Here is a 27,275-nt window from a genome sequence, read left to right as displayed (position 1 = left end):
GTGTGTGTGTGTGTTTGAAATCATGAAACAAATACCCATTAAATCTGCCACACACTGGCTCACATTTGCAATTCCAACATTTAGGAGGCTAAGACAGGGGGGCTACTTCAAACTCAAGGCCAGGCCTTCATAGTGAGTTCTAGGCCAATCAGGCCTACTTAGGGAAACCCTGACTCAAAAGGGGAGGGGTGAGAGAGAAGGGGGAGAGAAGAGAACAGGGGCAAATAGGGCAGAGCAAGTGCCCAGGGGCACAGGAGCGATGACCAGATGGGCTCAGGCTGCTGGGGGTGCACACTGAGCTGAGCTCAGGTGTCCGCAGCCCTTGCTCCTCTCACCTTGTGGAGACTTCAAGTGTTTTTCCACCTTTTCTTGGTCACCTGGTGGATTCTCCTCTTTCAACTCTTCGGGAACAGTGTTGGTTTTACCATTGGCAATTATAGACAACTTTTTCTGATTCAAAACCAAATGTTTCACTTCATCTGGAATGAGGAAATTTGGTCAATATGCTCAGTGAACACCTGCCACACCCAGTCTTCTGACACCCCCTGGGGACATACAGTGGAAGACCAGAGGGTAAGCTATGGCACTGTCAGCAGGTACAAGAACACCTGGTCACACACCTGTTGGGCCCAGGTGCTTATACCTCACCTTGCCCTAAGCACCTGTATGTGCCACACCACTGGGTCTCTGCATCTCTGCAAGGAAGGAGTTGCCCTCTATACATGGAACATTGATGGGTAACTTCTCTATCACAACCTTTAGAACAGTGGTTCTCAACCCTAGGGTCACAACCCCTTTGGAGGGGTCACATATCAGATATTTACACTATGATCTGTAACAGTGGCAACATTACAGTCATGCAGTAACAATAAATTTTATGACTGGGGGTCCCCACAACCTGAGGAAACTATATTAAAGGGTTAAGAATATTGAGAACCACTACCCTAGAAGAACCGGGCCTACACGCACTCCTTTTTCCTGTACCCCGTGCAAGTTTCTCTCTCAGCATGGAGTCTCCCTTGTATGACTTCGAGCATTCCATGAACACATGGAATAAGTGAAGATCACAGAAACCTCAAGAAAGAAGGGATCGGGGAGAGAAGTTAACTTTGACTCATTGTTGAAGGGCAGATAAAATTTTCGGAGAAAGCAATAGACAGAGAGCTCCCCACCCCCACCCCCAAGATGTAGTCAGCTGCCGGAAGGCAGCCCTATCAGGAGCCCAGTATCCTAGTGGGTGCTTCAGCCAGAATGGAACCTGAGGGAGTGAGTCCTAAAAGGCCTTCAGTGAAACACCGGGATCAATGGAGAGACAGGGGTGGGTTGAGAGATTCTGAGAGAAACTGAGGCAGATAGCCACAGGACAAAGCTCTGGAGACTTTAGTCAAGTGGGAAGAGCAAGCAGGCGCGGGGGGGGGGGGGTCAAGAATAAGAGCACAGGTGGAGCAGTACAAGGACGACATCATCGTCACCCAGCACTCAGCACCCATGGAGCAGAACATGAGGAGCCACGGGTGTCCCATTCAGACCACAAGCACATGGCCTCTAGCCCATGGCCTGCCAAACAAGCATCCTTCCTTCTACAATACTGAGCCATCTTAGTGCACCCAGGAAATGGGGTGTCTATGAGGTATCTTTAAGTGACAAGAGACAGACTCACAGAAAGGCTATTAATAATGACCATCTCTGGACCAAACACTGTGTGGTTTGAGGTTTTCCTCCTTTTTCCTAGACATTTCTAAATGGTTTTTATATACTGAATAGACATTGTTTCTAGAGCCAGGTACACTAGGCTTGGGACAGAACTTAAGAAAACGCTGTTGCTGTGACTCCAAAGCAGATTCCATGGGCCCTCCCTACAGGGCCCAGACCTCCTTCTTCTGGCCCACTGGATATCAGTGCCCTTTCACCAGGTAGAGCAGAAGCCACTGCTCCAACACCTACTCCAATGGCAGGCAGACATGCACCAGAAATTCAGAAGAGACCAGGCCCTGGAACCCACAGTAGGTATCTTTTTTCCTTTGATCTGAGAGACAAACAATTATATATTGGTCCCATTTTCTCCTATAGAAACTCTGCTTGTTAGTTTAGATTTGAATCAGTGATTCCCAGTAAGTGGTGACTTGAACTGCTAAGGACATCTTGCAATACATGAAGGAATTCTTGAGTCTAGGATGCTGCTAATTTTATCCTCAGGAAAGCCCACAGCCAGAAAGCACCTAGCCTAAAATATCAACAATACTCAGGGTACCAAGAAAAAAAAAAAAAAAACCGATAAGTAAGTCTGATGAAAATAGCAGTAGTGGGCTAGCAGAGTGGCTATAATTTCACTTTTTTGCATCTGAGAGGAATGTGTAAGAACACGCCCACATCCTGCAGCTAGGATGAAGGAAGGGTGAGACCAGATAGCTGTGACATCACATCATAAGTGGAGTTATCCTTCCTCCTTCCTGCTTCAGGGAAGTTCAGAAGAACCTGAGACTGGCATCCTCACACAAGTAGGAGTCTTTGTTGTTAGGAATAGCCCGTAATCACAGCACTAGGGAAGCTAAGGCAGAAGGGTCAAAGATTCCAGGACAGCCTGGGCGACTTAGTAAGGTCTTGTCTCAAATTAACAACAACAATAAAAAACCCTCTAAAATGGGATACATATGAATGTTAGCCTGTTGACCTGAAAGAGGTAGGATTGTGCATAAGCATGCATGTTTGGAGGGGAGGGTGCATGCAGAGGCCAGAGACTGAAGTTGATCAGCTTCCTCAGTCACTCTCTCCCTTAGTTTTTGAAGCAAACTTTCACTAAACCTAAAGATCACTGTTTTTGGCTAAACTTGTGGTCTCAAGTTCCAGGGACCACTTATCTCTCTGCCTCCCACAAACCTTGGTTACAGATTAGTGTCAACACCCCCATCCTTGTCACATGAGCTTTGGAAGGTCAGATTTGGGTCCTCATATTAGCATTGCAGGTATTTCCAACCCATTGTCCCAGCCAGAGGACGTTTGATTTTTTTTTTTTAACAGTCTGTTTCTTTTTCTAGTACTATAGAAGAAACTCAGACATGTAACATGCTTGCCCATTACCACTGAGCTTACATACAAGCCAAACCTTTCTTTTGTTTCTTGGCTCCCTATTTACTTTTGAGTAAACACACAACTTGGTGGGACAACCCAGTAGTAGCAATTCATGTCAGAGCTGCTCTGGACCAAAGGTCACCAAAGATAAAAGAGGTGCATAGACACTGCCCAAGTACAGAGACACACGGTGACTCTCCCAGTGTGCCCTGGGTGGATATAACACCCCTATCAACACAGAAAGCTGTGTGTGCATCAGGCTAATCCATGGGGACACAAGGGAACACTGGCTTTTACTCTGATGTTACAAATTTAAAATCCCTCATCTCAAACGCTTGGGGCTTGGAGCTTTCTTCAGATTTTGGAATATTTTCATATGCAAATGAGGCAACTTACAGGAGGAAGCTCCACTCTAAATAGGAGATTCCTTCAAGGTATGTGAACACTCCATTCACAGTCCTGAAGAGATGCTATGGTTCTCAACCTGTAGATCGAGACCCCTTTGGTGAGGACCAAATGACCCGCTCACAGAGGTCACCAAAGACCCTTAGAAAACACATACTTACCTTACAATCCATAACATTAGCAAAATTTTAGTTATGGAGTAGCAATGAAAATAATTTTCTGATTGGGAGGTCACCAGAGCTTGAGGAACTTTAGTAAAGGGTCCCAGCCTTAGGAAGGTTGAGAACCACTGTGCCATAGGTACTTCAATGACCCTTCTCTGTCACGTGAATTCAGCTATGGAGTTTTCCACTTAAGCCATTCTGTCAGCACTCAGAAAGCATCAAACTCGAGGCCGAGTCAGACTTTGGATTTCTGAACTAGATATGTCTGGCTCATAGTGAGAAAATACGCGTTGCCGGGAACCTTTAAACTATAAGCAGAAGCACCGACTCACCAAAAGACTCCGAGTCCTCCAAATATGCCGATGTCTTCACCCGGTGGAACCTGACTTTTTTTGAGACTCTGTCCTTGGTGTCCCAGAGCCTCAGAGTGATCTTGTGGAAATTCATTTTCTTTAACAATTCCTTTGTCATGTTGACATGAAATGTTTGGCTCCATGACACCCAGACTTTGTCGTCATCTCTCCATGGCTTTACCGTCTGTGTAAAACACCATTCGGAGACTGTGGGAAATGAAGGACCAACCTACAAATTTAGGCATTTTCCACTGGCCTAGCCTCCGCAGCACAATAGGCATGGCACCCTCTCTGTCTAGCTGGCTTCTGTGCTTGCCTCTCTCCTAACTCCCAACCACAGGAAAGTAGGTCCTGTGCACTGAACCCCTGTCGAGTTACCTGTTCCTCATAAGTGAAAATCTATGTGAGTGCATGCATAGTCACTGCCAAGCATGACTCTGAGCCAAACCATTCCAGGAGTCTTCATGTGTGCACGCATGTTGGTATAAGCCTTGCACATGAAAAGTCACACACCTGTATATACACATAGTAGGAAAGAACCTTCAGGGCCTACAGTGAATGCTCGGTACTTAAAAAATTAAAATAAGGGGCTGGAGAGATAGCTCAGTGTCTAAGAGCACCGACTGCTCTTCCAAAGGACCTGAGTTCAAGTCTCAGCAACCACATGGTAGCTCACAATCATCTGAAATAGAATCCAATGCCCTCTTCTGGTATGTCTGAAGCAACAGTGTACTTGTATACATAAAAATAAAGCTTTTAAAAAATTAAAATAAAACTAAAACACTGGTGAAACATTTAAGAACCTAGAGAGTAAGATGTCTAAAAAGACCATGTAATCTCATTTGTAGGCCCATTCTGCTAGTCTCCTCCTCATTGCTTAGTTCTGAGGTGGCTGCACTGTCCCACATATCTAGAAAACTCTACTCCTGAGCCTGCTACATGTCAGTGGGAAAGACTTTGCATCCTGAATGTGACACTCCCTGAAAACACACACACACACACACACACACACACACACACCACTCACCTTTATTCCTGACTCCAGAAACACTTTGGCTATGCTAGGAAACATCACAACATCAACTATTTTGGGTTCTATGTCATCGGGCAGGAAAAAATATTCAATGTGGTAGAACTGACGAGCCTTTCCAGACCGAGTTTCTGATTTAGCAGCCTTCTTTTTTTCAGGTACATTTGTGGGTTTTCCCTTATTACCTAGAAGACACAGGTTTAATGAGCCTTGTCTTAACCTAGGGAAAGAAGGCCTAGCCCCACTGCTCCCTGAAGGCAAGAAACATTACTATGGTTTGGAAACGTCTCATTTTATACACACACACACACACACACACACACACACACACCCAACAAAGCTATAACCATTTTGTTCCATGCCTGTCACTGTTTCATATAGTTGCTGTAACATGCCTGCCAGTCACTGACAGAAAAATAACTTGACTCAGAGCAAGGTCATGCTGACCACATCCCCTGTTATGTTCTGTATGTTCTGAGGTTTGTTAATCTTAAGGAATTCCTCTATTCACAGGAGGAAATGTGGAGACAAAGTTTGAAGCAGAGACTGAAGCAAAGGCCATCCAGAGACTGCCCCACCTGGGGATCCAGCCCATATTCAGTCACCAAACCCAAACAATATGGCTGATGCCAAGAAGTGCATGCTGACAGGAACCTGATATAGCTGTGTCCTGAGAGGCTCTGCCAGAGCCTGACAAATACAGAGGCTCACAAACAAACATTGAACTGAGAACGAGGTTCCCCAATGGAGGAGTTAGAGAAAAGACTGAAGGAGCTGAAGGGGTTTGCAACCCCATAAGAACATTAACAACCAACCAGAGCTCCTAGGGATTAAACAACTATTCAAAGTGTACAACTGGACGGACCCATGGCTCCAGCAGCACATGTAGCAGAGGATGAAGTTGTTGGGCATCACTGGGAAGAGCAGCCCTTGATCCTGCCAATGCTCGATGCCCCAGTGTAGGGGAATGTCAGGGTGTGGAGGTGGGAGGGGTGGTTGGGTGGGGGAAGCACCCTCATAGAAGTAGGGGGAGGGGGGATGGGATGGGGGTTTATGAAGGGGAATCCAGGAAAGAGGATTACATTTGAAATGTAAATAAAATATATCCAATGAAAAAAAAATACGGTTTAAAGAAAAAAGAAAGAAAGAAGAAGAAAGAAAGAAAGAAAGAAAAAAAAGAAAGAAAGAAAGAAAGAAAGAAAGAAAGAAAGAAAGAAAGAAAGAAAGAAAGAAACTCCACAACCGTAAGTTCCACTTAGGACCAATCAGAATAAAGGTCAGTTAGAGCGGTTCTGTCTAGCTAGCCAAGATAGCCTGAGTCAGAGCTGACCACTGGGCAGCATTTTCCTACACCTGCACATGAGGTCATTGTGGTTTTTTCCCCTTATAATCCTGCCCTGAAAAATGTTTATAAGCTCAGCCCTGAATTCTGAGCTACAGCTCTGATCGATCAGCATTAAAACGTGTGTTCAATAAGCCATTCTGTCTGACTGAGATGGGTGTTTGTATGGTTTATTGGCAACTCTTGGACCCCCCAACATATATATACATATATACACATGTTCATATAAATGCTTAGATATCAAGGATATTGTGATGGCTGATCTTGCTTGCAAGCTTAATTACTGAGCACTCCTATAAAGGGTTTTCTTTATTAGATTATTTGAAACAGGAAAATACACCCCAAATCTGAGCCGCACTTTCTGGTAGCAGCCCAGATAAAAGGACAGAGAAGAAAACTTTGTTTTTTGCTCTCATTCTCCCTGGTAAAGTTCGTCTTTCTGATACTGTGGCATTACTTCACCAATATTAGAGCCCAACCTCTTCAGAATTCTAACAGAAACTAAAGACCAGCAGCTCTCCCAGAATCCTCCAGGCCTTCAACATCCAGTTAGGACTGCTCAGATACACAGCCCTATGGACCAAACAACTACCAGATTCTCAGTCTCTCAAGCATAAAACAGCCACCATTAGAGTACTCAGACCATATCCTGAAGACCAATCTAATAAATATCCTTTTAATCTTTGTATTATAACACCTGGAAGATGAGCTTCTGTGCATATATAATTGAAATGGAAAGGCATGCCCACTATGGGCGACACTATTCCCTAACTGGGATGCCTGGCTGAAGAAATAGGAAAGGAGACTTAGCAACAGCAATCATTCATCTCTCTCCTCCCTGCTTCTGACTATGAATGTGATGTGACTGGCTCTCCCAGGCTCTTCCCACTGGGACTTGCCTAATGGGCTGTGTGCCCTTAAACTGTGAGTCAGAGGTGGGAGGTGGGAAGAAAGTTGCTTTTGTCAGGAAATTTATCACAGCAACAGAAAAAGAAACCAAGACAAAGGAGAGAGTAATGGATCTAGAAATGTTTTCCAGCTAGAGGTAGTCAAGGGTTCTGTGAAGTTCTGAAGATGTGTTCTGCAAATGCCCTTGGTGGGAATGATAAGATCAACATGCCTAAGATGCTCACACACCAAAGGTTGCTCCACTGAACACCAGTTGCCATGTGGCTGCTTTCAGCTGGATAAGTTTTTCCAGCTTCTTTTGTTTGATATTAATAGGCCCAAGATTTAGAAGCACTGGGGGGGGGGGGTCGTCTATAGAAAGAGGAGGTCACTGAGCAAGGACAAAGTTTGAATCACCAAGCAGATAGAGCGATTATAAGTCAAATACCTAACAAGACAGAATACAAGGAGAGGCAGTAGCCAATCAAATGGGATACTTCAGTAGCAAGAGGGAGGGATGAAGAATCATAAGCAAAAGCACTGTTTTCTGCCCCCTGCTGAGCCGTGTGGCTCTCTCTAGCAAGAAAGAGACTCATGGGAGGCAGCCAGAGACTTTGCACCGTGTATCACTCACTGTTTCCACTGTGTGAGCTGCTCACAAAGCAGCATACAGAAGTGAGTCCTCATTTATGCTACAGTTCCCAAGGATGTGCTTCACCATGATGGGGAAGCTGTGATCACAGGGGCCACAAAAGAGGGATGAAGATGCTCAGCTCACATTCTCCTCTTTGTTCACTTCCTGCCTGCAACTCACAGACTAGTGCTGCCCACATTTAGAGTTAGCCTTCCCACTCCAACCTAATCTAGACGATCCCTCCCTGGAGTAGTAAGTACATCTAACAAGAAGTAAAACTAAAAGCTTGGGACAGAGGAAGGACAGCCACTTGTCCAGAGTCCAGCCTAGACTGTCAACCTGATGAGGAAACCATGGCTCCTGCTTGCACTCAGTGTGGGTGGAGCCCCTGTTGTGTCTGCTACACTATTAAATTGGTATACCTCTTGACTCGAGATTTTGGTCTGGGGTTGGGGAAATGGCTCAGCGGTTAAGAGCACTGACTGCTCTTCCAGAGGTCCTGAGTTCAATTCCCAGCAACCACATGGTGGTTCACAACCATCTGTAATGGGATCTGATGCCCGTTTCTGGTGTACATGAAGACAGCTACAGTGTACTCACATACATAAAATAAATAAAAGAGTTTTTTAAAAAGCGAAAGAGAGAGATTTTGGCCAATGAGCCTGGGACATATTTTAAGCAAGGCATTGGGTACTAGTTTATGAGAACCAAGTGGTAACTTTTGCAGGGTTAGTTGAGCTGGGGTGGGGAAGGGGAGAGGAGAGGAAAGGAGAAGACAAGAGGAGGGAAGAGAGAGGAAATGGGAGAGGGAGAGAAGGGGAGGGATGTGACCTGCTTCTTGTGGCCTCAGAGTGGGCTTAGCGAAAGCCCCACAATCACTTCCATGCCTAGTCAATAGCTGGGCCCAAATTTTCTGTCCTTTTTCTGACCTCTGCCTAGATCTGTGCCCACCACTGTAGTGGAGGAAAGAGGCACGGAAAGAGGAAAGCCAGCCACGTCCCACCTTGCTCAGAGGCAAAGCCCTTCCTTAATATCTACCTATCAGAGTCGGGAAGGCCAGTGAAATCACAAATTTGCAGGGGACAACCTGGGGCGAATCAGAGTTAGAGGCGCAGGCAGGCCCCTCTGAGGAATGCAAGCTGCTGCTGAACTGGTCCTCTGAGTCCCACTCTTGGGCTGGGGTCCTGGACTTCAGGTATTCCTCCATCTCAGATTCGCTTGCTGAATGGTAAGCACTGGCCACAGAGAGGGGCCCCATGCTTGTTCTTTCATCTTCCTCCCAGCTCCAGTCCTGCAGGGACATGTTGCACAGCACTAGAATGGTCCTGGTGGGAGACAGCAAAGATCCCAGGAGTAAATCTGCTGCGTGCAGGAAGGCCCACCCCCCAAGCCCCATCTCTGTCTTATCTCCAATGTCCCAGGCTTTGGTAAAGACAGTGAGTACTCCACAGATGGAGAGAAGGAATAGGTGAAGGACCCACAACCGAATTGCAGCTGGTAGTGAAGGTTCAGTGATGTTTCTTCAACCTGAGCTCAGCTACTCCTCTCCCAGAAATCAGGAGTTGGTTAGGGGGTGCTCCTGGCATACGGATCCAGGTGAGCCTAGCTCACCATTGACCCAGGAGGCACCGGAAGATGGGAGATCAGACTCCTTCCAAGAGCTATGCGGCAGAGTCCCAGCGGCAACAGCACAGGAGTGGCAGCTCCCACTTGCTGAAGGGGAAAGCATATACTGGGACCCAGGGAAGCTGACCTGAAGCAAGATACAGAGTTCTGGCTTGGACATCACTCAGGTTTCAAGACAGAACCCTAGCTGCCAGGAAGTTGGTGCCTGGGGACCTGGGGCCCCTGGGGTGAAATAGAGGCTGAACCCAAGGCTCGAGGATTACCTGTGAGTAGGCTCCTGCACCTGCTGCCCTGTTGCAGCCACTCTAATCAGGGGAGCTAGGCGCAGGCGCTAAGGGAACAGAGTCCCAAAGGGACTTTGTTAGGCGGTTGCCAGGAGACCTCAGTCCAAGGCTGGGGGCGGGACTTCCTGCCTCCAGCTGAGTTCGGCTCCGGGCTGTAGGCTCTGGTGGGAACCTGCTTCTTCTAGAAATCCACCGGGGGGGGGGGGGGGGGGGCAGTATAAACTTTTCAATAAGGAGCTCACTGTGGGGAGGGCAATGTGGGGGGGGGGCGAATAGGAGAGGATGGGCTTCTCACAACACAGCTTCTGCTGTGCCTTTGGTGCACCAGACCTGTCAAAAGGGTGGAAGGCAGATTCGGATAGTTACCCAATATTGTAAAAGCTCTCTAAGCTGGATACCTCCTAGATGCTCTCTATGTCTCTATCCACACCCATCTTTCACACTTAGATAAAGCTAAAGGAAGAGATGTTCTCTACATACCCAGACCTCAAATGTCATGAGAATTCTGTTCCCCTAAAATGAGGCTACAGACTCAAAAGGGTGAAGCAGCCACCGCAAGTATGTTGCAACACTGGACTGAAATCTAGACTCCTGGCCAGCAATGTCTGCTCCACAGCAAAGCCTACCCACACTGAAGCACCCTGTCTAAGCACCCCAACTGCTGCCCCTGGTCCAGAAAGCCACTGCACACCAAGTGGCCTGAGCCAGAAAGGAACAGCCCACAGTGGACTGACCAGATGGTACAGGGATGGACTTCAAGCGGTGATGAAAACCAGACAGAGCTGTGGAAGCAGGAAATAGCCTACAAAGAGGAAATGGCATATACACGGGTTAGAGAGTGAAAACTCATGACAAGTTCATAGAAAACTAACACATGGCAAGATGGTTTTTGATACACAGCCCCAAAAGGAAGCCATGAGCTAGCACTATGCCCAGTGGGGAATGTAGAGGGTTGGTGGGATGGTCGGTAGGTTTTCTAGTGAGGGAGTGTTCCATCAGCCAGTTTAGTAAAGAAAAGGGAACACAATGCTTAACATACATTTGGTTGCTGAGAGAAGTAAAGTTGAAGTCGAACTATGACCTACTTTTAATGTCCGAGCAGAACTTCAGCAGAGTTGGAGCTGGAAGCAAGTCCCAAGCTTCCCAGTGCATACTTTTCTAGGTCATCAGATGAAATAGAACATTCCAGAATAGTGCATAGGAAATGGAACCCTTGGGTTCAATCAAGATAAAACCGGAACCTCAAGGAAAACTATAAAAAGGGTTGTCACTGAAAAGCAGCAAGTCCCTTTGTACTTCATAAACCAAGATGTGCTGAAAACACACCAGGGATAGGGGTGAGGGGATGGAGTTATAGCAGCTCCTAAAGCCAACAGACAACAGGAGCAGGTCAGCAGCTCCATCCCTTGGGAGCAAACACTGGTCCTTTGGGTTCCACTTACAACCTTGACTCTGATTTCCCGCTAAAGCGTCCTTTCATATCTAATTTAAACCACGGTTTTTATTAAGTGCACAGATACATACTACTTGTGTGGAGTTCTGGGTGACTCATATTTCCAAGATCCCACCTAATAATGAGCCAGCTGGCAAATTCAGCTCTGTGTCAGGATTAAACATCCTTATCCTTTCTTTTCATCTCAAGATACTTGTGAAAAGCAACTTCCTCCCTAGCTAAAGAGTAGAACACCTGAAGAACACCAAGAACAAGTCTTTCTGGGTGTCAAGATTGTATTTCCCATGAAACCTACATGAAGTCTGGCTTGACTCCTTCACATCATCAGATATCAGCTTCAGCTGAGTAGAGGCATCTCAGCAGTAAGGCACAGCCAACTTGGACAAATCCTTCCCAGTAACAGAGAGGGGAGATGAGGGGAGAGGAGGGGAGAGGAGGGGAAGGGGGAGAGGAGGGGAGAGGAGGGGAAGGGGGAGAGGAGGGGAAGGGGGAGAGGAGGGGAGAGGAGGGGAGGGGAAGAGGAGGGGAGAGGAGGGAAGAGGAGGGGAGGGGAAGGGAGAGAGGAGGGGAGAGGAGGGGAGGGGAAGGGAGAGAGGAGGGGAGAGGAGGGGAGAGGAGGGGAGGGGAAGGGGGAAAGGAGGGGAGAGGAGGGAAGAGGAGGGGAGAGGAGGGGAAGGGGGGAGAGGAGGAGAGGGGGAGAGGAGGGGAGAGGAGGGGAGAGGAAGGGAGAGGAGGGGAGAGGAGGGGAGAGGAGGGGAGAGGAGGGGAGAGGAAAGGAGAGGAGGGGAGAGGAGGGGAGAGGAGGGGAGAGGAGGGGAGAGGAAGGGAGAGGAGGGGAGAGGAGGGGAGGGGGAAAAGGAGGGGAGGGGAGAGGAGGGAAGAGGAGGGGAGAAGAGAGGAAGGGAGGGGGGCAGATGGAGACAGACAGAGACACAGACACAGAGACATACAAAGATCCAGTGATCATGGTGACCTGGCAACAGAGTTCAAAGTGTCTTTGATGACTTTACCTAAGGACAGCAGTCATAATCCCCAGGCTCAGAGTGAAAGGCCATAGGTCTAGGTCAAAGGACCAAAGCCCATCCTAAATGCACATTGATATTACCCAGAATGCATCAAAAATAAGATTTTGCTGGGACCAATGGTATAGGCCTGTCATCTATGTTATTCAAGAGACCGAGGCAGAAGAATCACAAGTTCAAGACTATCTTGGACCACAACACGAGTTCAAGACCACCCTGGGCAGCTTAGGGAGAACCAGTCCCAAAATAACAAGTAGAAAGAAGATGTAGCTCCGTGGTAAAGACCTTGCTCAGCATGTGCCAGGCTCGAAAGTCCCAGCATAATAGTAATGCTAATAACAACAATAATGTTCTGAGGCTTTGTTCCAGGCCCTCAGGGATAACTCTCCAGGAATCAGACTTAGGGACCAGTGGCATCATGTTTTCCAAGGATATATCACTTCTCAAATATCCTCTCATGTTCTTCCTTTGCGTGGTCAATACCCCTTCCATCCAGTGGTTCAGCCAATAAAGTTCATAAATGTAATGCCATGCGACTTCTGACGTCAGCTCCGACAACCGCTGTTGCTGTCTTGCTTGGGGCCTCATCTGCAAATATAGCCTCTATGTTGTCTACATGTTCAGATAGCCACACGGGGATAATGTGGAGCTGCTTTGAAAGCTCCTCACTAATGTCAGTTCCCAGGCCTATAAGCATACTGGCTGCCACTACATAAAGCAGAAACAGTCTCCATCAAACCCTCTCTATATCAGAGTCCTGAGCGAATTGCTATCCTCTTCATTTACAAAGCACAGGCTTTGCCCTTGTGAAGTGTCAGATGTGCTGTGAGCCCCATCTCAAAGCAGTTCGAGGTTTGAGCAGCAACCCCCCCCCACTCTCATGCCCCAATACATGGAAAAATTCAGAATAAATACATCATGAATACAATGTAGGCTGGATGGTTGCAGGATCGTGGGTGACCTTTGCTTCTTAATGTATTTCTAGACTTCGTAATGACACTTTGAACAGTGCACTATTGGAAGCAGCTCAAACAATACTGAAGTGACTTCAAAAGTAACTTCTTTGCCAGGACTTCAACTCTTCCCCCACAGACATCCCACCCCCCAGCACGTACAAAGGAACCCACAAACCTTCAGAGTTTACATGCTTTGAACCTCCAACAAAAGCCTTCTGGATCCAAGTGGGATTGTTTCAGGGGTGCCTAGTAACACAGCCCACAGATAGACAGGCCTAACAACACGCCATTATAAACCCTCCCCCCACTAAGCTGCAGGAGGCTGGGGAACAGCCCATGGGAAGATACTGCAACGCTTTGTTTTCAATACTATCTGGCCCAGGAAAGCCTCTGTCTGAAGGAGTTCTTCAGCAAAGATGGGCCTGGGAAGTGTGTTTGTGGCATCTTAGGCTGAGCCTTCTAAACTGACATAGGATAAAACCAGGTTCATCTGCAAAGACAGGACTTTATCACAGCCCAGATATTTGCTTTAAATGGCTACATTAAGGTCCAGGCCAGGACTTCATGGCCCATCAGGAGGTACATTCCAGTACCAACACCTGGAACCTTAGGGGCTCCAACATCACTAAACTAGAAAACATTCAAATCCACTGATGACTGCCAAAAATAGTTTTTCCTTTTGGTGCTCTGAATTCATATTCACAAATATAAATTGGTGGGAAGCAAAGCAACCAAGTACCTACTTAGTGATGATCGTTGGAGCACCAGGTCTCCAGCCTAGCGTGGCTTAGGCCGTGTATGAAGCTCATACGGGATGTAGTGTAAGGGTTGCTTTTAAGCTCACACACCAATAAAAGACATATTACTATTTGTGAATATAGACAACAACAGCAAGAGCAGAAGCAAAGCAACATGCTGCAATGTTACTTGCTGTGACAACCGGGGAAGGAGCTAAGATAGAAGCCATAGGTCTGTTCCTTCTAGTGTGTTAAATACTAACTACTCCAGGTGAGCAGATCAGTCAGTGCTCCTCCCACATGGTCTGGTGTTTCCTGATCTGCCAGGGCTGATAGGATCCATAGTTGGTAAGGTGAAGGAGCTATGGCTAGATGAACAGATGCTGAGGCCTGAGGCAGGAAGCACAGATGGTGGGGGTTAAAGAAGCAGTAGGTACTGATGTGCCATCCTTGGGGTCAAGATGGTGAGTTTGTCTTTCACCCCTAGTGAGTTCTGAGCAGAGGAGAAGGATCATAGTATAACTTAAGATTTAACCACATCTATCAAGGACCAGACATAGGCATTCAAGGGCATGAATATATATATAACATAAAACTCAAGCCTTTGGAGCAGATAAAACAATCACACAGAAGAGAGTTGCTAGGAGCTTGGCCTAGTGTGATCACAGTACACTAGGGGGAAGGCAAATTCAGGACAAGTTACAAAGGCAGTTCCATGGAACAGGCTTACAGTAGAATCTAGGACATGCCTCAGGGGAACCTTGTTATAATTCAAAACTGCAATGTCTTCCAAAGGTACATATGTGAAAACCTTGGTCCTTTGGAGCTGCTATTGGTAGGTGGTAAAAAGTTCAAGAGATGAGACCCAGGAGCCTGCCACTTGGGTTGTGTCGGTAAGGACAACAGGACACCTAGTCCCGTCCTCTTCCTCTTTTTCTTTCCACCTTTCTTAGTTAGGGTTTCATTGCTATGAAGAGACAGCATGACCACAGCAACTCTTATAAAGGAAAACATTTAGTTTAGGCTGGCTTACAGTTTCAGAGGGTTAGTCCTTTACCATCACGGCGAGAAGTATGGCAGCATGCAGGCAGACATGATGCTGGAGAAGGAGCTGAGAGTTTTACTTCTTAATCCAAGGGCAGCAGAACAAGACTGCGAGCTACACTGGGCATAGCTTAAGTACACAAAGGCATATCTACTCCAAAACCACATTTCTAATAGTGCTGCTTCCTATGGGCCTACGGGGGCCATTTTATTCAAACCACACCACCCATGAAGTGTATCGCATTTTAACCACCATGCATTCATATATGTCACCAAAAAGCCCCAAAGCAAACCGTGAGCCAAAATAAATCTCTCTCCTCCTACAAAGCTAGTCACCTGGGGTACCTGTTACGGTGATGGTACCAGCTGACTGGTACAGGCCTGAAGAAAGAATTTGGCACCAGGCACTGCAATGGAGAAAGTGCAGGCTGGGCATCTCTGTATCACTCAACAGGCTGGAGAACACATGGAATGCACTGTCAGTGTCAGTGAGAATGGGGGCAACAAAGGTCATTCCTCAATGCATCTGTCCTAGTAAACTTCCTATTGCTGTGATACCAAAAGCAACTTGAGGAAGAATGGGTCTATTCGCCTTACAGATCACACTGTAGCACCGGGGGAGGCCAAGGCAGGAACTGAAGGAAAGGCCACAGAGAAACCACGCTCACTGGCTTGTTCTACATGGTTTTTTCAGTCTGCTTCCTCATATAATACAGAATTATCTGCCCCAGCTTGGTTCCACAAACAGTGGGATGGGCCCTCATCCCATATCAATCATCAATCAAGGGAAATGGCCTCACAGACATTTGTCCACAGTCCAGTCTGATGGAAACAATTCCTCAATTGACACTCCCTCTTCCTAGGTGATTCCAGCTTTGCCAAGTTGAAAAAAAACCTAGCCAGCACAGCAACTAATCCACTCTTAAGTATAGACCCAAAGGGAGTGAATTACATGAACTCAAAAACAAACAAACAAACAAAAATCCCTATCAGGGTTACTCACAACATTTAAACATTATTACCCATTAGTTGTGGTCTGTCCACACAGTGGAGCGTCCTTCAGAAGTAAGCCAGAATTCGAGTGTATGTTACAATACCTTTCCTTAGAAAGCCAGTACACAACTGTGTGACACACTGCAGCTGTCAGGAGATGTTTTTTGGGGGTTCTTTTGCTTGTTTGCTTTTTATTTCTATGTTTATTTTCTTCTCTTTTGGGGGGAGGTTGCAAGGGCAGAGGTGGACATGAAGGGACGAGGAGATAAGTGGGATTGGAGTGCATGATGTGAAATTCACAAAGAATCAATGAATATAATGTTAAAGAAGAAAGGAAGAGAGAAAGCCTAAGGTGTTGCTGAAGTGACTCACTGTACTTTGCCAAGTAAGGAAGTATTGAATTCACTGCATTTAGATGTCTACCAGTGCAGCAGAGGGCATGATGTTGGGTAGTGTGAGCATGCCAGTCTTTTTCTGTGTGGGCTCCTGAGTAGCTTAGCTAGAAATGTCTTTGGTGTCAAAAGTACTTTTGTCTCAAAAAGTAATGTAAATTTTATATTCTACTCAATATCATCCCCACCTGTTTAATATAAAAAGCGTTTTACATTACCTACATCCCCCCCCCGCAAAAACATTAAGTAAAAATTTATCTAGGAATACAAAATAATTACAAGCAAACACACAAACAAAAATTTACACAAGAGGCTACCTTAAATTTCCCCCTTTTTAAAATCTCACACTTATGGGCGATTTGTTTCTGTTTGTCTGTGTGTCATGCACATGTGGTGCTCATGGAGGTCAGATGAGGGAGGACATCAGGTTCTCTGGGACCAAAGTTACAGGTGGTTGTGAGTTGTTGGATATACAGCTGGTCGGGGAGGCCCAATTCTGCTCTGCCATAGGGCTCTAGTAAAAGGGGAGTTGTGGGACCCTGAAAGGTATCCTGGTTACCCAGGAGTTTTAGAGAAGTAGCTACTGTCCCTCAGGGTCACCAGGGCTTCAACCTCTCTCAACCAGGAACCAGGTACCTTTCAAGGTCCCACAATGAGTCACCTTGTGGGAACCAGAATTGAACCCAGGACCTCTGGAAGAGCAGACAGTGCTCCTAACCACTGAGCCATCTCTCCATCCCTAGAAGGTCACCTTCTGTACAATTCCAGCTGTATCAATATCCAGAATAGGCAGACTATGGATTCAGAAGTAGCAGTTGCCCATAACAGGAGGATGAGAGTTAGAGACTAAGCAGTGTTGGGGGCACATGGCGAGGGCAGGGTGCAAATGAAGTACTAGATTGTCCTTGTGGTTAGACAGCTGTAACATACTAAAAACTGTTAATCTGTACATCTTACAATGCAATCTCTCATTTAAGCAAAAGAGCCATTGTGCTGATAGCAAAAGGTTCGCCATCACCAGAAATAGCAACCAGATGTTTTTCTTTCCTTATGTGCAACTTTGTAGAAAATGTCCTGTAGTGTTCTGTGTAGTGTTGCTATTATCATATATGCATTAACGTTCCCAAAACCTGCTGCAACTGTTTGCTCATTCATCCTAGTTCGGCCATCTGTCCTCATTGGGACCTTGCTGAATATCGACTTCTAGCCATTTTAATCAATAATATGGTAAATGAACAAGCTGCAATGTGGTTATCTAAGGTAGAATCCAAGATACGGAATTGTAAACTATTCCACTAAATTGCCATTAAGACATATATGAATGTTTGGGATGTTGGTCGGGGGCTGCTATAATGGAAAAAAATGATAATGCTTTTCAACTGGGATTTAACATTTAAAATCAGAGATGTACACAAAAAAAGATCTGCCTATCTAATAGTCAAGGGCCGTTGAGTTTGCCTTTTGCTCCAGTACGGCTGGGTAAGGTTTCCTCGGTAAGTAACAGATGGGGTCAACACATCTCTGTGGAAGAGAAAAGAAAAGGCCAGTTAGCACTCAAGAGCATGCGGGTCTGCCCAGCGTCTTCCAGAATCCAGTTCTAGGGCACCAGAGAAAATGGTGGCCAAACTATCTTGTTTACCTTATCCCAGCCCACGGAAGGGACTCAGGCCAAGTCACCACCTGAAGCCCAAAGTTGGCAGCGATAGACAACCACTATCCTCTCACTATAACTCTAACTTCATCCACTTCCAAGTTTGTTTCCTCCTCGGTTCTAGCTAGGTGGGGGGGGGGGGGGAAGAGCTTAGGGAGCAGTCTGGAGGGGAGGCTTCTCAACTGGGGCAGAGGACTCTAGGCAGGCTGCGGGACAGGGCTGGGAATTGAACACAACCGCCAGCCAGGGCAGGCCGTTCCAGCCTCCGGTGACAATAGCGGAAAGGCCTGGAGAGGGCAAAAGAACTGAGTCAGGGACTCATTACAGTGATGGGGACAGAGATGGGGAGAGATGGGGAGCGCAGGTCAAGGCCATTACTAGAGTGAGCAGCTCCAGCGCCTCCCACTGGGACAAACACAGACATTCTGCACGGCCCACGCAGCTGCCTGGACACGGTCCCGCATCTCTCTGGCCTGGCGGTGGCCGCCCAGCCCCTCCCTCCGCGGACCCGGGCGGCTGTCTGAAGGCTACGATCTGATCGGCCGAGAGAAGCGGCCAGGGTCTGGGCATGGAGAGCTCGGCGGGCGACCCATATCGGCGGCCCGCGCGGCGCACTCAGTGGTTGCTGAGCGCTTTGGCTCACCACTACGGGCTGGACCGCGGCGTGGAGAACGAGATCGTGGTGCTGGCTACCGGTCTGGACCAGTATCTGCAGGAGGTCTTCCACCACTTGGACTGCCGGGGCGCGGGCCGCCTGCCGCGCGCCGACTTCCGTGCGCTCTGTGCTGTACTGGGGCTGAATGCGGACGGGGAGGCGGCCACGGAAGATGCAAACTCCGGGGAGGGGGCCGCCAAGAACCCGGCTACTGGGATGACCGCTGGCGGGGACGCGGACGTCAGGGAAGAGGCGCGCCTGGCTCTGCGCGCCGATCCTCCTGAGCTCACCTTCCGCCAGTTCCACGCGCGCCTCTGCGGCTACTTCAGTAGCCGAGCGGGGCCCCGGCTGCCTCGCGGAGCTCTCAGCGAGCACATCGAGACGCAGATCCGCCTCCGCCGCCCGCGCCGCCGCCGCCGGCCCGGCTCACCGAGCCTGCACGGTGGAGCCTATGGCGAGCGCGTGGCACATCTAGAGGAGGAAAACAGTAGCCTACGCGAGTTGGTGGAGGACCTACGCGCTGCGCTGCAGAGCAGTGACGCGCGCTGCCTGGCCCTTCAGGTGCGCGGGACACTGGGGGTGGAGATACAGGCACCCCATCGTGGCCCACCCCCTCCTCAGCTTGCCCTCTCCCTTCCCCCACTCCACGCCCTTCACTCCAACTTTCACCCCAATGTATCATCTCTTAAGGCCCCAGCTTCCTACCCGAGTCCCTCAGGAACGTTTAAAGAAAACAGAGAAAAGGACCACCCTTCCCCAACTCAGAAAGACCTGTAGATTCCCTCACTGCCAGGCCCAGTGAGAAAGACACCGGATGGTTAGCATTGAAGGCCAAGCTCACTCTAAGCTACTGAGGTGGAGCCACTGAGGGAGCTACAGATTCAGCCTGGCCTCTGGGATCAGTTAAGGAACACTTGAGCCCCACACACAGCTCTGTGTTGAGTGCAGCTCAGGTGACCAGCCAAGGGAGAAAGGGGGCCCTTATGGGAAGAGAACCTGAAGAAATCGATGTTACATTGGTGTTTCCTGCCTCCTAGATAGTGCAGAGTATAAGGTACAGAATAAGTGTCAAAGTGGATCATAGGTGTGTCGGGAGCATTAGATGGGGCAGCGGAAATCCTCGAAGTGCACAGTCTTGTGTGAGGTGCCTGAGACTGGCTAAAAGGGTCTTTCTGTCTTTCACGCTCAAATGTCTACTGGGCTTCCTTTGGAACATTACACTACCATAAATAAAACAGATGACTCCCATTTCCAAGGATAGTCCAGAGCACAGATCTCAGGAAGGGTGGAAACTTCAGTCTGCTCTTTAATCTGTGCCTTGAGTCCAGTGAAATAGGAGCAGCGCACATTGGATACAGGAATTGAGCCTAGAAGACGACTCTATGGAATTACTGTCACCACAAAAACAAAACAAACCCCAGAGTGTGGACTTCCTGCACCACCTTCCCTCGTTGAAGGGCGGGGGGAGGGGGGCTGCACACACGTGCATTAGCCGCTTGGGCTCGCTGCTCCATGTGAGCAAGCTTTGTGCTGTGCGGGTATGTTCCCCGTAGGCTCCTGCAGTGGTAATTCACTGTGGCTTCCCGCGGGCAGGTTGGCCTCTGGAAAAGCCAGTCGGACATCCCGGAAGCGGCGGAGCACGAGCTGCAGCGAGCACAGGGTGCGCTGGCAGAGGCGGAGGCGCGCGCTCGGCGGCTGCAGCGCGGACAGGTGGAGGTGCGGCTGCGCACCGAGGAGGCCCGGCAGGCGGTGCGGCGCAGCTTGCACCGAGTGAGGGAGCTGGAGGCGCTCGCGGGGCGTGTCCCCCGCTTGCAGCGCCAGGTACAGCGACTGGAGGCAGAGCTTAGACGTTACAGGTGAGCGGAGCAGCAACTGGCGGGGAGCAGATGGGGCGGGGTCCTGTTTCCCAAACCTAGCGAGCTTCCGAGCTGTGCGCTCTAAAGTTCATTCCCGTCTCCGACTGTTCGTACGTATGATTCTTCCGTTACTTAAATTATTATGGACTCCACTACCATCCATCGGTCCACCCATCTGTTCACCCTCCTGTTCATCCACGAAATCCTTTCACTTGTTACTAGTGGATTGCAATCAATAATACCCATTCTTGGCTCTTCAGTTTAATCCTGCTTGTCACTGGCTGCGCACTGTGTCTGGGCAGGCCCCAAGCAAAAACACTGTATGGGCTTGCTTCAGTTAATCCGTAGGACAGGCCAGCAAAGAGAGTCCTGTTATGATTCCATTTTTCAGATGAGGAAACAGATTTAGAGTGACCTTTTGCGCTAGCTGGACAGGGGCAGGAAACTAGACTCAGGACCAGGCTCCAATTCTTGCAAGGCTGCTGACAGATGTGTACGTTTGGCAAGTCACCAGCTGTCCTCGACCCTGTTGCTCCTGTGTGGAGCAGCCTGGAGTCTTCACAGAGCAGAACAGCTATAAAGCTCTGCCTGGCTGTGGCAGGTGCTCATTTTTTTCACATGGCAGAGCAGGGCCCACCTCCCTGACCTGCACAGCAGCTGAAACTTTCTGGGCCACTGTCTACCTGGCAAGGAATGTGACGGTGAAGAGAACAGAGCAAAATCCCTAACCTAGGCTGCAATCACAGAGCATAAGACTTCCACAGGAACAGATGTGAGGTGGGACAAATGCTAGAGCAGGAGGGAAAGGTGTGTTCCTGCTTCAGGCTCAGCCTGTCCCCTGCCCCAGAAGTAGGAGCTAAAAGCTGAGAAAATAGGAACAGTATGGGCAAAGCCTCAGGGCTACCATAGCACACTCCAGAAACTAAACAGAAGTCAGCATGGCTGAAGAAGAACAGATGGAAAAGAGATGAAAAGGGCCAGACATCTAGAACCTGGAAGGCAGCATAGCCTTTATCTAATCCTTAGAGACCACGAAGACAGGCGACCCAAGCAGATTGCATCTCAGAAAGAAAAAAGGGGGGAAAAAAGCAAGCAAAGAAACAATAACTACCCCATTCCTACTGTGATGGGGCAGAGAGGCAAAGAACAGGAGACGGCTTAGAGGAGCCAGTGAAGACAGCTCTCCCTTGACAGAGAGTGATCTGACCAAGGCCAGGGGAGGACAGCCCAAAGGATGACTTTGAACTTATGTCCTCAGAGAAGGGGCCTCATCCTTGACTTCTGAGGCACTCAGCAGAGAGAGGCTGACCCTGGCCAGCCTCCTACAGCTCCAAATGTTTGTGTAGTTGCTTCCTGTTTGCATAGCTGACGGGCTACAGATCAAAGCTGGTTGACAGAGGGTCCAAGTCCATGAGGAGAAACAAATGGTCTCTTTTATTTTGCCTTAAAGTCACAATTACTTATTTATGCCTTAAAACAACTGCAACACAGGAGAGGGCTTTACAAAAGAGAACACGGATTCCTATCCATCAAAGCACCAGATCCATGAAATGGGTCTCAGTCCCCATTTTACAGATACCATTTTAAACACACCTGAGATTATGCAGCCACAAAGTAGAAAAGTATGGTCTGCCTGCCTCTCAGCTATTGTCCTCCCTTCTACCCTACATGTTTGTTGTTGCCCCTGTTCCATTCATTTTTACGGGATGGCTACAGTGCCTACAGGTCTTGCATCTACCATTCATGTACAAGAAGGACACACTCTTTGTCTTGGCTAGGATTCCCACTGCTGTGAAGAGACACCATGACTAAGGCAACTCTTACAAAGGACAGCATTTAATTGGGGCTGGTTTACAGGTTCAGAGGTTCAGAACATTATCATGAAGGCAGAAGCATGGCAGCATCCAGGCAGGTATGGTACAGGAGGAGCTGAGAGGTCTACAAGTTCATCTGAAGGCTGCTAAGAGCAGAGTTTCCTTGGGCAGCTAGGAGGAAGGTCTCAAAGCCCACCTTCACAGTGATAAACTTCTTCCCACAAGGCCATGCCACCTAATAGTGCCACTCCCTGGGCCAAGCATATTCAAACCACCACATTCTCTCAGGGAGCCTGTGCCTTTGAATTCAGAACTTGAATTTGGATCTCACTGGCATGGCCTGTCATTTTCTGCTGCCAACCACAGTGGTGACTGGTGGGACTGATGAGCTCCAGATACAATCAGAATTCCATCCTCTTTTTTTGTTTGTTTGTTTTTAAGATTTGTTTATTATATATGAGTACACTGCAGCTGTCTTCAACCACCAGAAGAGGACATCAGATTTCGTTAAAGATGGTTGTGAGTCACCATGTAGTTGCTGGGATTTGAATTCAGGACCTCTGGAAGAGCAGTTGGTGCTCTTAACCACTGAGCCATCTCTCCAGCCCCAGAGTTCCATTCTTAAGGAAGAGGAAATGGCAGCTGTAGAGAGCTCAGATGAAATGCCAAGTGTCTGTAGAGAGTAGGAAAGGTAGTCCTAGTCAGGCAACCTAGACTCTGGAACTAACGGGCAAATGACACCATGTGAAAGCCACATGTGAGCAAGTGAATGAATGACTCAGGAGGCAGACCCCTGCTCGTCTCCTAAGGCTGAAGCTATCAGGCTACAGATGTGAATCCCCCTCTTCATGATAGCGCATGGGAGCTCAAAGCCAACCTGAAGATCATTTTCTTCTTGTATCACAGACAGAAAAACCAGGCCCATGCTATGCAAGCAGGACCCAGTAAGTAACAGGCACCTTGCACGGCCCAATACCACAAGGCTTAATTGGCTCTGAGAAGATGCACCTGGGTTTCCCCGCTGCTCTGGTCCCCACCAAACATCCACAGGATGTTACAAACCGGAGGGTATGTTACTCAGATTCTGTGTGGAAAGCCTGGTTTTGGATCATGATTTCAAGAGTTTTTGTCATAGTACTTTGGGTTTTCTGATTCTAGGCAACAGCAGCATATAGCAAAAGCTTGTGACCTTGTGACCGCCAAGGAGCACAGAGAAAGAGTGTGCAGGATCCAGGGTCAGCTATAGTTCGCAGGGTCCTTCCTGTTCTAGTGTCCTTTTAACTTGAACCAGGCCCTGCCACATCCCTTTCACCGCTTCTCAATAATGCCACCATGCTATAGATCCACCAAGGGGCTATGATATTGTTTATGTCAGCACTCTCAAGACCCTCACTATCTCCCCAAAGCCCACCACCAAGCTACTCAGACCCCACAACAGATAAGCCTGTGGTAGGGGGCAGGGGGGGAACTACACACTATCTCTGCCTATGCGTTGTCTGTCCACATTCAGATGTCCCTAGGGGTTAAACTGACCTTCTCTCCTCTGTGCTAGACTGGGGTCTACATCCAGGAGGAAAAACGGGTGCCCCCCCCCCGCCCTCCTAGGTGACAACATGCTAATGCTTCCAAATGTCTGTGGGGCAGCTGACCTGGCTTCTAACTTTCATAGAACCTTCCACTCTGATGCTAAGTAAGGATGCTCTAAGGTTGGAACCTTATTGACTAAGGTCCCTGATGGCTTTATTAAAATCACAGAGGAAGGACCCAAGCTGAGCCAGAGCCCAGATGTCCCCAGCTGTAAATTAACCTCTGCCACTTCTCTTTGGTAACATTTCCCATTTCTGGAACTTGCGTTCAGTCCTTTTCCAAACCAAGCTTCTTTTTCTCATCCTGCTCTGTCCTGTGTTGTAGGCTCCATCCAACCCTCTATAATTTTTAGACAGAGTTTGTCTTCTGCTAAACAAGGCCTCTGTATGCCATAGTCAGCCCATGGAGGTCTGATGATGCTAGGAAAGGCTGTGTCTCTGCTGAACACACTTCTGTAGAGTTGCTGTTTCTACACAACATAGTGTTACAGCCACACACGCAGCATTAACATCATCCCAAGTGTTTAAGCTCTGGAGAGATGATTTAAAGTATGTGATGCATGACTGTTTGTGCAAATACAGTGCCAATGTAAACAAGAGGCTGAGCTTCCAAGGGTTTTGGGCATCCATGGGAGGCTCAAGAACCATTCTTCTGCAGACCCTGACAGGCAACCAGACTTGCTTTTTGGATTGCTATAGTATCTGAGTTTCCACAAGTGTTTTACGTCTACTGTCTCTCTTGTGATGATGAGTTCCTGATACATTGGGCAATTTCTTGCTCTAAGTCTATCTATGACAGAGCTTAGGCCCTTGAGAGTCTTTGAGAAGCAGGGCTTTGACGTTCTCACCCGTGTCTTCACCACAGCCTAGTTCCATCTTAACCCCTTGAAAATAAGTTTCTTAGAACTTAGTTTCCCAACTTTACTCTGAGAGCCTCATACCTCGCGATAAAATCCCCAGGCCTGGAGTGGAATTTTTATTTTCTCTTCTGTCACTTGAACTCAGGAGCTTCTTGCTGACTTCAGCAACTTATCTTTTGTATTCCACCTTTGTGAGCATCTCCTGCTCCTCACATGAACTAGAGGTCTCTTCTTGCTTCTGACTTGTTTTCCTTGTTCTTTTACATGTTATATTCCCCCCGCCCCGGATATGTTTGTTTGTAGATGAAGGGAGTGTTCCATAGTGCTTCAGGCCACCACCTTGCCCACCAACCTACAAAACTATGGTGGATACTTACACACTTGGAGACATTCATTTATTAATGAAACCATACCTTACAAGCATGCTCCATGGGCCGAGACCTGTGCTAAACCCCTCGAGGATACAGAAACGGAATATAATCACTCATACTCAGAAGATCTCCTGGCTGAGGAGCCACAAAGCTGCCGCTGGTAACGTCAGATGTGTAAAGTCCAAAGTCAGAAGTCCCAACGTATAATAAGCTCTCCTTGGGGTGTAGAAGCATCCAGGAGCGTAACTGGCCCACCTGCCTGCTACTGAGACCAGGAGTCCCAAGGGGATGCTATCATGGCTATACAATTTCAGTCCCTCTCTCCCGCGGTGCCTCACGTGAGCTGAGGCCTTAGCTGCTTTCTCCAATCCCACGACGCAGTGCACTTGGGCCTAGCAAAGGCTTTGCCTCCAAGACTATCTTTAGATGTGGTGAGGAAGAGAGAGAATGCATTGCAGCAAGAAGCAGCTACGGAATCTTCCTTGCCGCACGTGCAGCGCCAGAAGGGAGTTCCGTTACCGGTCTGGTGGATTTTGATTTTATATAGCGTTCAGTAGTCGCAGTTGGCGGGCAACAACTGAACCAAGATGTTGCGGAATCTGCTGGCCCTTGGTCAGATTGCCCAGAGGACCATCAGCACCACTTCACCGAAGGCATTTTGAAAACAAAGTTTCAGAGAAACAAAAGCTGTTTCAGGAGGATAATGGAATGCCAGTTCATCTGAAAGGCGGGGCATCTGACGCTCTCCACTACAGAGCCACAATGGTTCTGACAGTTGGTGGAACAGCCTATGCCATCTATCAGTTAGCTGTGGCTGCGTTTCCCAAGAAGCAGAACTGATGTCATCATCCCATGGTTCAGTTTCATTCAAATGTTCGTTGGACCAGAAATCTGATGAATAACTGAGATCTTCTTTGTGGATCAATATTTATTGATGTGTATTAACTACCACCAATAAAGCAGTCCTTGACCATTAAAAAAAAAAAAAGAAGAAAGAAAAAGAGCAGCTACAGAAGGAGCATCTGCAACCACCAATTGTAATTGCCCCAACTGATCCATGTGCTTTCCATGTGCTTCACCGGCACCTCACCCAGCTAGACACACCCATACAGACCCACTGAGGCTCATTCCCGTTCTCTCTCTTCATTCCTTTCTACCAAGCAGTTCTCTCGCATAGATGCAGGAAAGCTGAACTCAGACTAGCAGAAGCAAAGTCAATTCTTTTTTTATTTTTTGATTTTAAAGAGGACCAGCCTCTTTTTTTTTTTTAATTTTATTTATTTCATGTGTATATGTTGCTGTCTTCAGACACATCAGAAGAGGGCATCTCATGCCCATTACAGATGGCTGTGAGCCACCATGTGGTTGCTGGGATTTGAACTCAGGACCTCAGGAAGAGCAGTCAGTGCTCTTAACCACTGAGCCATCTCTCCAGCCTGCAAAGTCAATTCTTAGAGCCAAAAAAGCCTAGGCCTGTGCAGCATCCGGTGTGGCAGGATTCAGGAACCCAAGCAGTGTCACCGGTCTCCCGAGGGCTGCCTTCACTGTCAGGCAAGCCCTCCGCCCCCACCCTGCAGAGTACCACAGTCTGACCCCTTGCCTTGGCATCCTGTAGAAGTCCAGATCGGAACCTCTGCGCCACCTTGGAAGCATGTCCCACCTTGAATCCACCTTACAGACCAGGACAATTTGGTGCTCTCACTAGCTGTGCCTTGGTCATGTGCTCACTATAGCAAGGTTCCCTTCTCTGAGCTAGGACCTTTTACAAAGAGTACTGAGAGGCTGCGTGGACCCACACAAACGCTACATAGCCTCATCGGCTCATGGTCTCAGAACAAATCCTCATCCTCATCTCGGGAGCAGCCGGCCTGTGTTTCGGTAAATATTAAAAGGATGGTTCAACCTTCTACCAGCCTCCACAGTCTCACTCCACAGAGGCCGCTCTAGTGTGGAGCCGAACGCATGGACTCTGTCACTCTGTCTGCAAGTCGCCCTCTCCATGTGGTTCCCAGGCGGGTCACTCTGCCCTCCCTGTTGCTTCTGTCCCAGGTGGATGGGACCACCCCGACGTGTTTCGTTCCCCCACCACC

General features: G+C 48.2%; 2 protein-coding genes and 1 pseudogene across 3 annotated transcripts in view; 2 read left to right on the top strand and 1 right to left on the bottom strand.

Annotated features, from left to right (window-relative positions):
* The window catches only part of CFAP92 (cilia and flagella associated protein 92 (putative)), a gene marked incomplete at both ends in the record, with an annotated part of 42,672 nt that extends 33,484 nt beyond the window's left edge, over nucleotides 1-9,188 (bottom strand). Inside the window, 4 exons of the mRNA XM_080932116.1 lie at nucleotides 336-479; nucleotides 3,971-4,175; nucleotides 5,019-5,206; nucleotides 8,924-9,188. Of these exons, the coding sequence (XP_080788242.1) occupies nucleotides 336-479; nucleotides 3,971-4,175; nucleotides 5,019-5,206; nucleotides 8,924-9,188 (802 nt within the window). The remainder of the gene's footprint in view (nucleotides 1-335; nucleotides 480-3,970; nucleotides 4,176-5,018; nucleotides 5,207-8,923) is intronic.
* Nucleotides 9,189-18,611: 9,423 nt separating this feature from the next.
* EFCC1 (EF-hand and coiled-coil domain containing 1) overlaps nucleotides 18,612-27,275 on the top strand; it is a gene marked incomplete at both ends in the record, with an annotated part of 29,276 nt that continues 20,612 nt past the window's right edge. Inside the window, 2 exons of the mRNA XM_080932052.1 lie at nucleotides 18,612-19,259; nucleotides 20,292-20,554. Of these exons, the coding sequence (XP_080788178.1) occupies nucleotides 18,612-19,259; nucleotides 20,292-20,554 (911 nt within the window). The remainder of the gene's footprint in view (nucleotides 19,260-20,291; nucleotides 20,555-27,275) is intronic.
* LOC308432276 (cytochrome c oxidase subunit 7A2, mitochondrial-like) lies at nucleotides 25,773-26,025 on the top strand (annotated as a pseudogene). The gene has a single exon. The product of its transcript is annotated as a cytochrome c oxidase subunit 7A2, mitochondrial-like (transcript).

This window comes from Micromys minutus (genome assembly GCF_963924665.1).
Source record: "Micromys minutus genome assembly, chromosome: 18".
Lineage (NCBI taxonomy): Eukaryota > Metazoa > Chordata > Mammalia > Rodentia > Muridae > Micromys > Micromys minutus.
This window is presented reverse-complemented; position numbering and strand designations above follow the sequence as displayed.